Here is a 14698-nt window from a genome sequence, read left to right as displayed (position 1 = left end):
TTTATCGATAATCATTAGCAATGATAACAAATAGCATTTTATTCTGAACTAAGGGCTTTTACTGTGCCATTTAAAAAATCTAACACTGGCAACCAGAAAACTTTGAGAAACCCGAGGCAGTACAGAAAGCTGTTGAAGCATATGAAATTCATAAGATTCAAAGATGATCATCATTAATCTAACAGACCTTGAAGTTCCATTTTTTAATTAATCATTCAATTGTATGACGTTCTAAAGGAAATAGCTTACTGTAAAGAAGAATGAAAATGTGCATCATCAGCCAATTTAAAATGCCTCTTGATGACATTTACAGTATCATTTTCTGTCCTCAAGCTGCAAAGGTTTTTAGTCATTAGTTTATAAACAAAACAGAGACCCTTGGAAGAAAAGAAGCATTGGATGCTAAAGCTGAAGATCCAGTCCACATGGAACTTTATGGACAATATACCCCCTTAATAACCCATCAAAATCATGACTAGTAAAGTGCTGCAAAGAATAGCCTATATCATACGATGACGGTTTTTCAACCATCAAATAGTGCTTAGGAAAATTGTTTGTAAACTACTATGTACTTTTTTTGGCATTTCTACCAAGTTATGTGTAATTTACCTATTTTAAATATTTGTTAGTGTTAATTGTAGTATCAAGTTAAGAGTTTGTTGGATATTTCAATTAATTAACTACAAATTTAAAGGAGAAAAAGAAACATAATCACCAAATTGAACATAATTTCAAAATGTTTTTTTTTTCTTAATTAAAAAGTGTTTCATTTAGTGTTTTTTTTTTAATTTATTTTTTTTCCTTAAATGAAATGCCTAATAAACCCTAACTTCTACTAACAAACATTTGAAATAAGTAAATTACACAAGATTAGGTAGAATAAACCAATGCCTTACTAAACAGCACCTTAAATGAAAGATGAAAAGAGATTAAAATCCTTGTATGTTTTCATGGAAGCATAGAAAAGTACATAAGTTGTTGTTTTATATTATATTATTTTTTTCTTTCAAACTCTTTGTGCCTTTTTTTTTTTTTTTGTTGTTTTCCTCTCTCTCTTACCATTCTGCTTCATGGAATCCATACTCCCGAACATAACGTTAGGGAAACCTAACTTTAATGATGAAAGGTCGGAAGATTAGAGTTGTTTATATTATTCTCTAATGCCCCAAGCAATAATGACACCAGAAATGCTCTTATTTATATTTAATGGTTGATTATTGGGTCTTCGATGGCAAAACATTCCGGTTAATCTTGTTAAGCATCCTTCATTTATTCCATTAGATTAAGATCTGACATGTAGCACTATCGCCAATAATGGCAAGAAGCATCAGTGCATTCTAGGGTAAGATCAAATTTAACCTGTTAGAAACCGGCCTTAATACACATCAACAATCTGAGAGTCATTCAGTAAACCCTTTGCATTCCAATCTTCCAATACCATTTCCATTGCATTCTGGCATCTGGAAAACAATCAGCCGAAAACAATGACGTCAAAATAAACTTATCCAGTTAGCAAAAGGATAGAAAAAATTAGGGAGAGATATTTAAAATACCTCCAAGGGAGATGGTCAAGAAACATCGATGGAGACACAATAATGTCTTTGAAGCTTTCTCTATCTGCAATGTAAGCTTTATGACATCGTTCCCTCGCTCGAAATCCACAGCCATTCTGTAGAGACTTATGGACACTTCTTGGTTGCGGAACCATATGAATTACAAGACCTGGCAAATACAACTCTGGAGGATCCCCGGATGATAAGTTTACAGATGGGACAGTTTCCATAAACTGAGACATGGAATCACCCAATGCATTGACTTCTGTAGCAAAAGGGTTCAGGAATTCATTTGGATCAGTTTCAGTAAGAATATCCTCTCCGTCACTTGCATTCCACAGGTCGAATTTCTGATCCTGTTCCTCGCTTTCTGCAATGAGATAAATGTTTCTTTAGAAACCCATTCTGCTTTCCAGTTTACACCCATGAATGACAAACCTTTTCCATATTATATGGTAGAATTTTTTTTTTTTTTTTTTTTTTTTTTTTTGGGAGGGGGAGGAGGGGGTTTTGGGGAGCAAACAACATATTGAATGAGAATAAGAATTTACCTTTAGAATCATTCTCACTTTCATTGAGATTTTCGGATTTAATGGTCCCAGCAGAATCATCAGAAGCTGGATGCATTACACCCATCTCATTCCGCTGATACTTACTTACATGTAGAAAACGATGTGCAAGCCTAAAAATTGCGGCTTTATCAGTTATTGAATCTTTTGAAAGTGCTGTGATAGCATCTGCTCGAAGCTGCAGGACTGACCTAACTGAAAGGCGCGCTGAAAATTCATTGTTGAATACAATGCTGCAGAAGGGTTAAAGACTTACAGGGCACAGAGGGACCCAAAGGAAAGAAACACAATATGGTGCAAACATTTCCGTTAACGATTGGCTACATGAGGGACAGTTACAGTTACCTCGTAATAAATTTAGAGCATGCGTTTGCTACAACCAAATTCACACATGGAAGAGGCCCGTATGCATAGACATGCAAATTTGGGTAACGATTGTATAGCTGCGCACAAAAATTCAAAATAGAAAAAACAAATAAATGATCTCATATTAAAAAATTTAGACTATTGCGGATACTCAAATTTTCAGCAGTCTGTTTTCACTTCTCAGTTTATGTGACTTTCCATTGATTAGAGAGAAAAGGGGTTTCAAACAATGTTAGGTTTGTCCAACCAAAATCCATAATATAGTTTGATAAAAATTTGTAAATGCGAAAACTGTTAAAACAAATTTCAGAAGGGAATACAAGTCTATAATAATTAATACACCTACAAATACACCACAGTTTCCACAGTAGAGAAACAGTATACATACACATAAAATTATATTATATTAATGTTTATGTTTATACATACATAAGACAAACCAAAATCCATAATATTGTTTGATAAAAATTTGTAAATGCAAAAAACGTTAAAACAGATTTTGGAAGGGAATACAAGTCTATAATAATTAATACACATAAAAATACACCAAAGTTTCCACAGTAGAGCAGCAGTATACATACACAAAAAATTATATTATATTAATGTTTATGTTTATACGAACATAAGACAAACCAAAATCCATAATATTGTTTGATAAAAATTTGTAAATGCAAAAAACGTTAAAACAGATTTTGGAAGGGAATACAAGTCTATAATAATTAATACACATACAAATACATCAAAGTTTCCACAGTCGAGCAACAGTATACATACACACAAAATTATATTATATTAATGTTTACGTTTGTACATACATAAAATATGGAATTTGTAATTGTAAAAAAATTTCAAAAAAAATTTCAAAAAAAAAAAACCTGCAGTTCTGATTTTAATGAAAGAGCCTTGGTGACCAACCAATGTACACAAGAGAAATAGAAAAAATTCAAGGGATTTTAACTACCTTCTATTTCCTAATTTAGCACAAAAGTCCCATAGTGTAGGGCATGCCTATAAATGCATTAAAAACAGATGGTGAAACTTTACCATTTTAGGTTCAGAAATCTTTTTGTAATCTGAAATTGCAAGACAAAGTGGAAAATATATTTTCAATTTAAAAGATATTAGGCATATACAAAAGGCCTGCAATAATTGCTTATCTGGTTCAAAAATAAATTATTAAGCATATCAATTAAGCAATAGGATATAATTATAATTATTTTATTCTAAAGCAGGAAAAGCCATACTCTCATTCCCAGCAATGCAGCAATAGCACCTCCAAGCGAATGTCCCACTATACGAATACCATATCCCTCACACTCACACCCAGGACTCAGCAAGGAAGAAAGGATACCTCTTGAATCAGACTCTGCAATTCCATTTGCGTCACCAATTATCCATTTGTTATCATTAAACCTAAAAGCTTAAACTTTTAGGAAGTGGTCTAACCATGTATATCAAAATTAGAAATATAAGGTTAACACTTCTCTTCATGTGTAGGTGTAACCAATAATGGGGGCGAAAATTGATGCAAAGTACAATAAATTAGCAAAATGGGGATTAGTAGGCTAATAGTCTGACTAGTATTGTCTTTGAATCCTATGAACCCCCATTTTATTGTTACAAGAATTTTAAGGCCCACTTTTTGTCTTTTTATTGGATAAGTCTATACATGTTAGAGAATGTTATAGTCTGTCTTTGTTACTCTAATATACAGGGGTAGTCCGCTCCTAAAAACTTAAACATATGGGACTAGTAATAGTTTAACAGTCCAAATTGGCGAAAATAAGTTAAAGCAACAAAGTCAAAATCAGCATTGTTAATAAATTGGAAACATTATGTGGCTGAACATAAAAAGATCCAAAGGAAAGAAAAAAAATAATAATAATAAATAAGAAAAAGAAAAAACATTTCTTTACCATCATTAGTTGTATTTCCTTCAATTTGTTTGAAAAGGTCACGTGCAGTCTCAACAATACCTGAGTGCCCATAGTGTGGAAAAGATGAGACCAAGTATTGCCTCAAATCAAGGGGGATATGACTACTACTGCAAACAAGGTGTAAAGATATTTAAAATTGAGTGCCAACAAAATAAATAAATAAATAAATAAAAGCAGCAAAAAACAAAGGAGCATAGAAACAAAATAAAGCAATTCACCGATACTAATGGAGACAAAGCTAAAATCTATCCTTCACCATTTGAGTCAAGGTCATGGGGCAACTATGGAGCGTTATTCTAAAATTCAAAAGGCTAACATATTCCATCATGATGCACAAAATAACACATTAAAATCCAAGTTTGACATCTAACTCTTTTTTTTTTCCCCCTACTATTGACTATCAATAAAAATTCAGTTATAGCAAATCTAGATACTATAATAAAAAAATTAAACTCCTACTTCATTTATACTGTGGATATTCATATGCAAAGCAAATTAATTAATTTTTAAATGCACTAGACCTATGTTAAATGAGTTTATTTTATTGTTAGGTTCGGGTTATAATAAGGGAATTTCAATCAATATAGATATGTGAGTCGCCTCTAATTAAGTTATGGCCTTATTCTTTCATCTTTCCCTTCTATATTCTACGGCTAATATACAAGAGACAAAATTTATAACAAATCTGTTGGCTTGTAAATGGATAGTATCATAAATGGAAAATGCAAAAAGAATTGGAGTCAACTTGAAAGTTGATAATGACTGGATCTACCCATTCCCTACAATCTTCCTGCCATATAACGTTTATGAAAAGCTGCAGAGTTATCCCACAATCCTAGGAATAGATAAGGGTATGAGGACAGTTGTCCACTCTTTTAGAAGGGAACAGTGAATGGTATAAACACCTTCAGAAAACAGAAAGAAGGGGACTCAAGGGACAAGAGAAATAATTAAGGTAACTTTGTGATAACTTTCGCATGACAACAATCATAAAGAAGGATAATATCTATCCAGATATGTTCGCAAGACAGTGCATTACCATCTGTAAAAGGTTTATATCACCTAGCTTCAGCTTGAGCACTATGTTGCCAAATACGCCTGGAATTTTAAAGAACTCCTTCGTCTCTAAAGGATTCAATATCTCTATGTAAACTTAATTTAAATAAAAATGCACGTGATTAAACAATTTCTACATATGAAAGGCAATAGCTAAAAAATTCATGTACCCCTAGATTGCATCACAAAATAATAGGCATATAACAAACCTAGTAACAGAAAGTATAGCTAGGTCACTTTCTATGTGGGATGGAAGTACAATTAGTCCATTTCTTTGTAAGCTAAACAGAAGCAAAATCCTGATAATAAAATTCCAAAAAGAAAATGGGTGGTTTGCTTTAGCATGTTTTCTATTATCACTTGTCATTGAAATTGCAGTTTTAAGGCTCTCTAAAGAACTGAACAATTATAGACACATGCCAACACACAAAAACATGTGAGAGAGAGATATATACTTTATCAGCCCTTCCAAGTCCTCTGTAGAAAGACTGCATTCCTTACATAAACCATCAGTTATCAGATCTTCAGGTGTCTCAGTCCCCCGCACAGCAATTACTACAGACCTTAGATGATGTAGAACTAAAACAAAGTAGGCAGCTTCACACTTACCCTGATATAGAAATTTCATAAGAAAAGAAGACAATAATAATAATAATAATGATTATTGATTTCGCTACTGAAGTTACAAGCAGCAACAAAAAATAAAGAGAAAAAGAGAAGCAAAACAGGAAAACATAAGAGGTAGGCGAGAAGAGAGAAGGAGCAGATAAAGAATACATTGTTAATTTTTCATTCTGCAGTTAGCTTGATATACATAGATCCACTCTTTCATAGCTTAAGCTTTTAAGATTAGTTGTAACTGACACTGTATCAAAAATCAGTTGTTTATCCAGTCTTGTGTTAAAATCCAGTTAACCCTATCTTGGTGTTAATATATTGTGTTTCACATGTATAGCCTAATTTTTTTTTTCCCATTATTAGACTGACCTATACGTGAAAGATAGCTTGATATACATAGTTTGACCAATTTCCGGACAGCTTAAGCTTTTGCAACTAAAGGTAATGCAACATGCTTAATAAGCGTTTTCCAAGCCAGTATACTTTATCATTATCAGAAAGAGCTTATAATTAATTACAATACAGTTGAAATACCAAAGACAACTAGAATAAGAAAACTCTAAACTAACATAAAGAGAAACTAAGCAAAAAAGGCCAATATTGTAATCCTGCTCAAGCAGCTTAGCAAATTTGTTGACAATTGACTTCATGTTGATTATATGTACAGTATGCGTAATCAAACTTCTTCAGGGCTCATCAACCATTTAAAACCTTTTCTCTACATTCTTATGCATAATCTTTATTTTTTCCTTCCTGGGTTGTTTGGACAATGTTACATGGTACCTGTGATTGAGAACTTTATCTTTTGTAAGAATAGATGGAGTCATTAAACTTGGCCAAAAAATAAATCAAAACATTTGGGAAGTGTATGATGCTAAAATCATCACTTGATGACTCTATTGACCAATATGTTGTTGCTGCTCGCTTGACATGTTCTTCGTAGTCAAGGAAATTCATGATTATTTGTCTGAGCTGTAGATGCACTCACATCAAACCATTAGTTTTCAATTAATCACAGATACATTCTTTTGGACTTCTATTTTTGGCTGCATTATATACATTTCCATCAGTCCAACAACAAAATTTAGTCAAGTAAGATAGATTATTTTTTAAATGAAAAAAGTGTCTTCATGTACTTATATTCAAATGCAGTGCAATGCTCAATGAACTTGTTGAATGTCCAAAGATATAGCATGAATAAGCTCTAAAGATGATATTTGGTTCTAAGCACAATATGGATATATTTATCACTTGAAAGAAAATAGATTCTCTAAGTAATTTTTCTACACTATATAACTAACAGAAGGACATATGGTGCAATCAAAAATAAAATTGAAACCAAGTATCTATTGCAACTAAAACTTGATGGTATAAGGTAAAAAATTTCAACTACAGAAGATGAATTGCAAGTGATATATTAAATCAAATGTGATGCTTTCAATGATGTACTGATTCATAAAATAATAATAAATAAATAAATAAATCACCTGGTTAACACGCCCTTGTCGTAGTACATCTGGGGATAATTTAACAAATTTTAAAAAGGCCGCTGCATGACCCCTCCACCAGTTATCACCATGAAGTACAGGCCGTCTAAAAACACCAGGAAAGATATTTAGGAAATCGGAAAAAGTAAGAGACATACAATAAAAGATCAACAATATAAATATTAGGATATAAAGATTGCAGTAGCAATTATGAAAAGTTAAAAGTAAAATATCATTATTACGCAAGGTCCTTGTATGTCTAAATTTATATTTGTATAAAAGCACATAGATTGAACATGTGCACCGGCAAGATACCCGATGGATTTATGACCTTTTACGCATCCAGGGCGTCAACACCCCCTGCCTATAGAGCCACACACAAGGAAATATAAAGGGATTTCTTCCAAGATCAAGTAATGGTCCCTACATCATGTAGCATGGAGATGTTAAGTTTTGGCAAGATGCTTTAAGCAGGAAAAAAAAAATATATATATATATATATATATATATATAATAACAACAAAAGCTTCTTTAAAAAAAGACTTAGTTACAAATTTATAATACCGTGTAGGCAGCTTCTGCAAATTTATGAAGAGCTGCAGCCTCTCGAATCTGTTCTACAGGTGCCTCTAAACACTCGTCAAGGGTTTTTGGAGGCTGCGTCTGCTTCAGCAGTAAGGCTAGACCTGGACATAAACCAGTCTCTACCGTCAATTATGCAACAGAAATTGATAGATGAATTAGAACAACATAACTTGATGTATAAATTATAATAAACACAACATATCTGCTGGTAATAACAATTGCAATAGGCGTAACGAAAATAGAAACAATGAGATACATATAATACAGATGTCATAGACACCAGTTAGGTCTACTAACTTGTCTTCTGCTCCGCCCAAGACCCTACTGTTTCAAGCTAATATGACTAGACTAAAGAAGACAAAATGAGGGCATGGCACTGATTGTGTTAATAAACTAGGGAACCACTTTGCTCCAAATGTGGTTGTGGGCTTTCCATCCTTTCATGATTCATCCTATCAGATTTATCACTATTTATGGCCATATAATTTTACTGGTCATATCCTAAATTGCCACAGTTGAATTCCCCCCCCCCCCCCCCCCCCCCCCCTTCTTTTGCTGGGATGCCACAGTAGATTTAATCGCTTAATACCAATAACAAATAATCAAATCTCCACAAACCATTATGAATAATTATGAATGATCTCCAAATATTCTGCAAGTGAACCCCAAAAAAAATAAAATTTCAAAAACTTTACTAGCTCCTTTCTTCTTCTGCATCAGATAATGCTGATTATGAAAGTTAAGTTGACACATTGCCTTAAACATAACATGCAGTATGAACTAAACTCCCAGATTGGACAGCTTGATGCAAAAATAACATAAGTGCAATCCCTATCTTAATTTTTCAATATATATTCTTCGAAGTTATAGTATCACCATATGCATACAAATCTGCCTAGATAATCTAGAAGTCAATACAAACAATTTAATAGTGCCAATAAATGGAAAATAACCTGCCAAGAGTTCCAAATTTCCAGTGCCTGATGCACGGTACGCAACAAGATCACCCAGTAGTCTGGCTACTGAAAAAACTTCATCTTCCTCCAAGACACTCCTGGATAAATAAGATCAGTAATTGAAAATTGGAAAGCACAGATATATGGAATATCAAACAATATCCTGTACACCAACCACAATGCTGAAGAACCTACAAGTATTTAACACGTCCCAGACAGCACAAAGCCTCACGAATTCCATGATCGAATACCTCACTGTAGTGTGCTTTCCATGCATCATCTTTGGTTGCGTAATAAGATCTCCATCTCAGAACATGAGGTCCTGTGCAACACTGTAGTAGTGCAACAGAGCATACCATGGTCGTAAATAAAACCAGTAAATGTTGCTTCCAATCACTGCTGTCTTGTACTGACATAATATTAAAAAAAAAAAAAAAAAAAAGAACTCTTAATTGTTAGAATATGTAGAAACCTGGGATGATAAAATTTACAGGCTAGCACTTGAGAATCCTTTCCAAGGCCTTTCAACAGCTAATTACACAGCTTAAAATTTAAACTAAATACTATAATATGCCTACTCTTTATACAAGGTCCTTTCAATCAACAGAGAAACTCCAGAAAATGTTTAGCATTTTTTTCTTCATAAATTTTGGTTCACTATCAGTGAAAAAGCTTTAAATGATTCAAAAAATAAAAATAAACATCAAGAAGCTAAAAATTGACTTCCTCTTTGGATAGTGTTAAGTTACCTTATAGCCGAAAAGCTTAGATCATTAGGAGGCAAACCCTATACATTAAAACCAATACAAAACACACTATATACTGCCTCTCATGCATAGGACTGTCCAATCACCAAAAAAGAAATGGGCATTGCCTGTGCTAAACAATAATTACCAGAAACAATAGTCAACAGGATTTAAACACATGACCAAGCAGATCCTAAGCTCTAACACCATGTTAGGTTATCATGGTTCATGTTAAGATTAGGACACAGGAAAATAATTCCAGAAGAAAATTGCACTACACAAGACAATATTATTTGGGTATCTCAAAGAAGTATTACACTTCAAAATGGAATAGAAGTAGAAATAAGGCATGCATCACTTGAATGATAAAATGCAAAAAGAGCCCACCTTACCTTTATCACAATGACCTGATTCTCCACCATTAGAGATACAGTTAGCTATGTGGATCACAAGGTAAATTGCACCAACAAATTGCAGCACTGTCATAACAATTGTAAACCGAGCCCACCAAAGCCATTTTATGTACCTGATCTGTTCATAGAAAAATATTTACTTTGCAGCACAATGATGTTAATATTGGAACTAAAAGAAAAATACGTAAAGGAAAAATATAAATTGCAAGGAGTGATTTAATTAAGTCTCGCATAATCTTTTTATTTTTGCAAGCTTTTTGAATTTATCGATGGATAAAATTCCATTAAAGAGTTGAGAAGTAAATCCAGATGATTTGGCATACTGGCTGGTATCAAGAATAATGGAAACTTCTGTTTCATGCCATCATTTGCACTATTCAATCATGGAAACATTTAGAACTTGGGAATTTGACAATATTTAGTTATTTGCTGTTGCTATCCTTGTCATGTTTTTCTTCTTCTTCAAACAGGCAAAGATAGAAGGCTTTGAAATTTTCACTTCTATGCAGGCTTGTGAAGTTCATGACAGACTAGCATGGACAGCCTGCTTTATTTTAATCAAGAGAAGATCAAACCACAAATAGAAGAAGGAACAAAATTTCAACAAATAGCCTGATATCATCCCTGCCGTTATATCATGCCATCTCAAATGCAATCCTATTTATCATTACACTATTGAATTTTCAATCTCCCCTATGATAATTTAGCTTCAGTAGAAATGATTTGAGCTTGGTGAATAGAAACATCATACAGCAAGTTCAAAAGAAGTGAGTTCGTTGTTCCCCACAAGTGCACCTTAATTTCTTTTCAGGTTCCAGTTTCATAAGGTCATTGAAAGAAACGAATATCTCCCATTGTCCTCTGCTGAAAGTATGCCTCTTATTCCTTCGTTTCCTAGTGATACGAAATAGTTACAGTAGAAACTTCTTTCTTTACAGCCAGCAAGCATAATCATTCTTCTGCCAGTTTGTTGTCCAATTATACTAACTAAAGCTCTTTATGGGCAGTCTATTGTTAAAGCTTCTAGAAGGACTAAAAGCATATAATCTTCCATTAAGGGACAAGTAGCCAGCAGCTATGGCGGTCCAAGTGAGAAACTGGCAAAACTGAAGTTTAGGTAAAACAGAACAATGAACTTGCACCAGTATCACTATAATGAAAACACCGGGAACATGGGTGTTCCTCTATTCAGCCTTTTGACTTTGACCTCAAAATTGGAACACCCACCATCATCAAAAAGTAATATACAATTATTTAAAAACATAATAAAAGTTCCCCCAAAAGCTGTAACAAAGGTCCATTGCCATGCCTTAAACCAAGATAAGTAAAGAAAGCAAAATTCTTCCACTTTCATCCTTTAATATCAATACAAGCCTTTAGGATTTAACTTCAGTGAGATTATCTTCTCTATAATGCCTTTCAAGGGATCCTCCATCCTCAACAATAAAGGAAAATGAGAAACATTCCATATCCTGAGTACAATAACAAAGGCCAGGCTTGTATAAAGTTTCGCATCAAAATGTAATATAACTCATCTAACTTCATGTACCCCGCATAAAGAAACACCATTAATAGCTTACATTTCCATCTAACTCCTTTTCTTCAAGAATTTAATCCCTACATTGCCTCCTCCTCTCATTAGAAGACAGCACCCTTTGCTTTCAAGCATCAAAAACATATTTCCTTTTGTTCATATAACAACAAAAGAATATGCTGTCTGAATGAAAATTCCACTTCTTTTCCGTGAGGCATATTTTACAAGACAAGGTATGAACTACTTGTTAAAGCTGATAAAGATAACAATATTTTATATGATTAATCGGTAGGCAGTAGCACATTATACATAAACCAGATAATTAAAGAAACAGAAGGGAAGGGGGGAGGGGAAGGACGTAAAGCCTTATATATTCAAGTATTCAACTAAAAACTAGTTCCTTTGGAATGAATTAAACAGTCACCTAAATTTTTCTTACCTTAGCAGAAATTTAACTGCAATGTTTGATAAAACAATAACATTAACTTGGAAAGCCATCAATAAAACCACTAAAAACCTAGTGTAGCTCAACATTAAGCTTTTGCTTCCGATCATCTAGACATAGTGAAAAAGCCATGGCTTAATACTAAAATGCAACAAAAACAGAGAACCCAGAACTAAAACCAGTTCCTTTGGCATGAAATTTTAATTACTATTGACTTAAATTTTTCTGACTCTTTCTGAAGAAATTTAAGCTCAGTGCTTGCTAAAACAATAACAATAACTTGGAAAGCCATCAATAAAACCTCTAAAACCTAGTGTAGCTCAGCACTAAAACTTTTGCTTACCAATCATCTAGACATAGTGACACAAACATGAGTGAACACTAAAAATGCAACAAAAACAGAACCCAGAACTACAAATCCTACAACAAATAGTGTGATTATTAAGCACATTCTATTAGCATTGGCCACCATTCTAAATCAATGCAAAAAGACTTCCAGCTCATAATCCCCCCCAAACAGAAAACAACGACAAAAACAAAAACATTCAATACCCAGAAAACAAAAACAAAACCATTTTTTCCCGGAAAACAAATCAGAAAGAGAATACAAGTAAAACATGAGAAATGGTGCAAAGAAAATACCCGTCTTTCATTGCGGAGAACAGAGTCGAAAACGTTAGTGCCATCAGCATTAGTCTCCAGAACAGTCCTTGCAGTGGCTGCTTGGGCAATTGCACTCTGAACCATGGTGGCGATTTTGAAGCCAGCCAAACACGACACAACGGCTAAGGGCAGGACGAACTTGGGACCACAAGAACGGTAAGCCCCAAAGACGAGAAACCCACCAAGAAAGAAGACAAAAGCGTTGGCTACGGCCAAAATGATGGTGACCCATCTCAAATTCTGCAGCCTCCAGACCGCCATTGCCACAGCTATACAGAGAAGCTAAGCTTTTCTTTTTTCTATGTAAAGCTGGTGGCAATGGCGGCTGGGGTTTGGAACTGGAGGAGGAGAAGAAGAAAGCAGAGATGGGATTCACAAAGAAGCTTTTGGTTGGAAATTGGGAATTGGGTTTTGTTTGGAAGGTTGTTGCAGTTTTGCAGGCGTGAATTGGCTGAATTCTGTTGGTGGATGAACACTCCGCCTTTAGACCCGTCAATGGTGGAATGGCTTGCTTGAGCGCTTTTGTCAAGGCCTAACTTTGTCTTCATGTCTGATTAATATTATTATTTTTTAAGCTTTTCAAGGCCAACTCGTTCTTTTCCTTTGTTTTCTGTTTTATTTTTTATTCTATATTAACCGTGGCAATGACTATTATTAATTACGTGTTTCATGGGAAGCTATTATTTTTGTAGTAAGGTTGCTTTAATATTAATTATGCGTTTTAAGAGAAAATGATTCAATAACTTTGGTCTTATTTATATTCACCAAAAAAAAAAAAAAACTTTGGTCTTATTTATTGGTATTTCCGTATTTATATTGGTAATTATTGGAGAAAAAAAAAAAAAAAGGCCAAATTTGCTTTTAAAAGGTTGATTCGGCCAAATTAATTAAACCGAAGGGCTACTGATCAAATGGCTTTTGCTTGAATAGAATGGCCAATCTGAGGGGCAGTTTGTTTTTTCCATTTATATTTCAATAGAACTTTTTTTAAGTTCGAAAAAATGTTATCTTTGTTTTTTCAATTTATCATTTGATACATTTTTATTTTAAATGAAAAAGCTCAAATTTTTTACTTTTCACTTATATTTTAGTATTTTTTTGTGTTTTTTGTCTTCAATTATCCTTGTTAAAATTGTAAATTAATTATCAAAATTTTGATAAAAAAAATTTGATACATGTAATATTGCTCAATTCCACAAGCCTCTCTCTCTCTCTCCCCTCTGGCTTGTTGACTTGCTCAACTTCCTGGTTGATCTATAGTCTCATATTCAGCGCCAAAAACCCACAAAATGAGAAATAGTACAAAGCCTCCATGAGAAAGATTTCTGAAAATGCACATTGATTTTCTCTCTTTCCCTATTTCCCTCTTGCTCTCTTAATCCAAAATTTAGGCTAAGCTTCCCCCATATGGGATACAAGAGCCGTTTTTCAGGCAATGTATGAGAACCGATAGAAAGCTAATGGGATTGTTTTGAATTCGATAGGAATAAGGCGGATAATCAAAGGCAAGGAAGAGCTTTGCAAATAACGAAGGGACTTTTAACGGTGGCTACAAATGCCATTAATGGTGAAAACAGGGGAGGAAGGAATGGAAGGTAGATTACAAGACAATTTTGAAAATTCTTGAGGTTGGGATTTTTAAGATTTTCTTTAAATTTTAATTTGTTTGTTCATTTAAATTTTATTTCATTATTTTGGTTTTTTTTTTTTCACAAGGATTTTTTTTATATATATATATATTTTGACATCATTCCTTTTGCTTACTCACCC

General features: G+C 33.6%; 1 protein-coding gene across 5 annotated transcripts; it reads right to left on the bottom strand.

Moving 5' to 3' along the window:
* Positions 1-1245: 1245 nt before the first annotated feature.
* Positions 1246-13476, bottom strand: LOC107422170 (uncharacterized). 5 transcript variants are annotated; one of them, XM_016031581.4, is made up of 14 exons: positions 12908-13476; positions 10266-10404; positions 9323-9536; positions 9125-9225; positions 8151-8272; positions 7918-8009; positions 7587-7692; positions 5937-6091; positions 4405-4529; positions 3733-3854; positions 2468-2565; positions 2105-2355; positions 1554-1923; positions 1246-1460 (listed from the first exon to the last, which is right to left on the bottom strand). In XM_016031581.4, the coding sequence occupies exons 1-14, from the start codon at positions 13187-13189 to the stop codon at positions 1376-1378; spliced, it is 2262 nt and encodes a 753-aa protein (XP_015887067.3). In that variant the 5' UTR covers positions 13190-13476; the 3' UTR covers positions 1246-1375. The 5 variants fall into 5 exon arrangements, with proteins under 5 accessions (XP_015887067.3, XP_015887066.3, XP_048333407.2 ...); XM_016031580.4 differs by having other exon boundaries at positions 4405-4532; positions 12908-13475; XM_048477450.2 differs by having other exon boundaries at positions 2105-2235; positions 4405-4532; positions 12908-13475.
* Between the last annotated feature and the right edge of the window lie 1222 nt (positions 13477-14698).

This window comes from Ziziphus jujuba, chromosome 3, assembly GCF_031755915.1.
Source record: "Ziziphus jujuba cultivar Dongzao chromosome 3, ASM3175591v1".
Classification (NCBI taxonomy): Eukaryota; Viridiplantae; Streptophyta; class Magnoliopsida; order Rosales; family Rhamnaceae; genus Ziziphus; species Ziziphus jujuba.
Note: the sequence above shows the minus strand (reverse complement) of the source record. Positions and strands in the feature narration are given on the sequence as shown.

What these genes read in the sequence shown, in the direction of transcription:
- LOC107422170 (XM_016031580.4), bottom strand. Translation starts at nt 13,189, where the DNA reads ATGGCGGTCTGGAGGCTGCAGAATTTGAGATGGGTCACCATCATTTTG. An exon ending in AAATTTGGAACTCTTGGCAG is followed by an intron (nt 8,273 to 9,124) that starts GTTATTTTCCAT and finishes GTTTATGTCCAG; the next exon opens with GTCTAGCCTTACTGCTGAAG. An exon ending in CTGCATTGCTGGGAATGAGA is followed by an intron (nt 2,566 to 3,732) that starts GTATGGCTTTTC and finishes TTTTGTGCGCAG; the next exon opens with CTATACAATCGTTACCCAAA.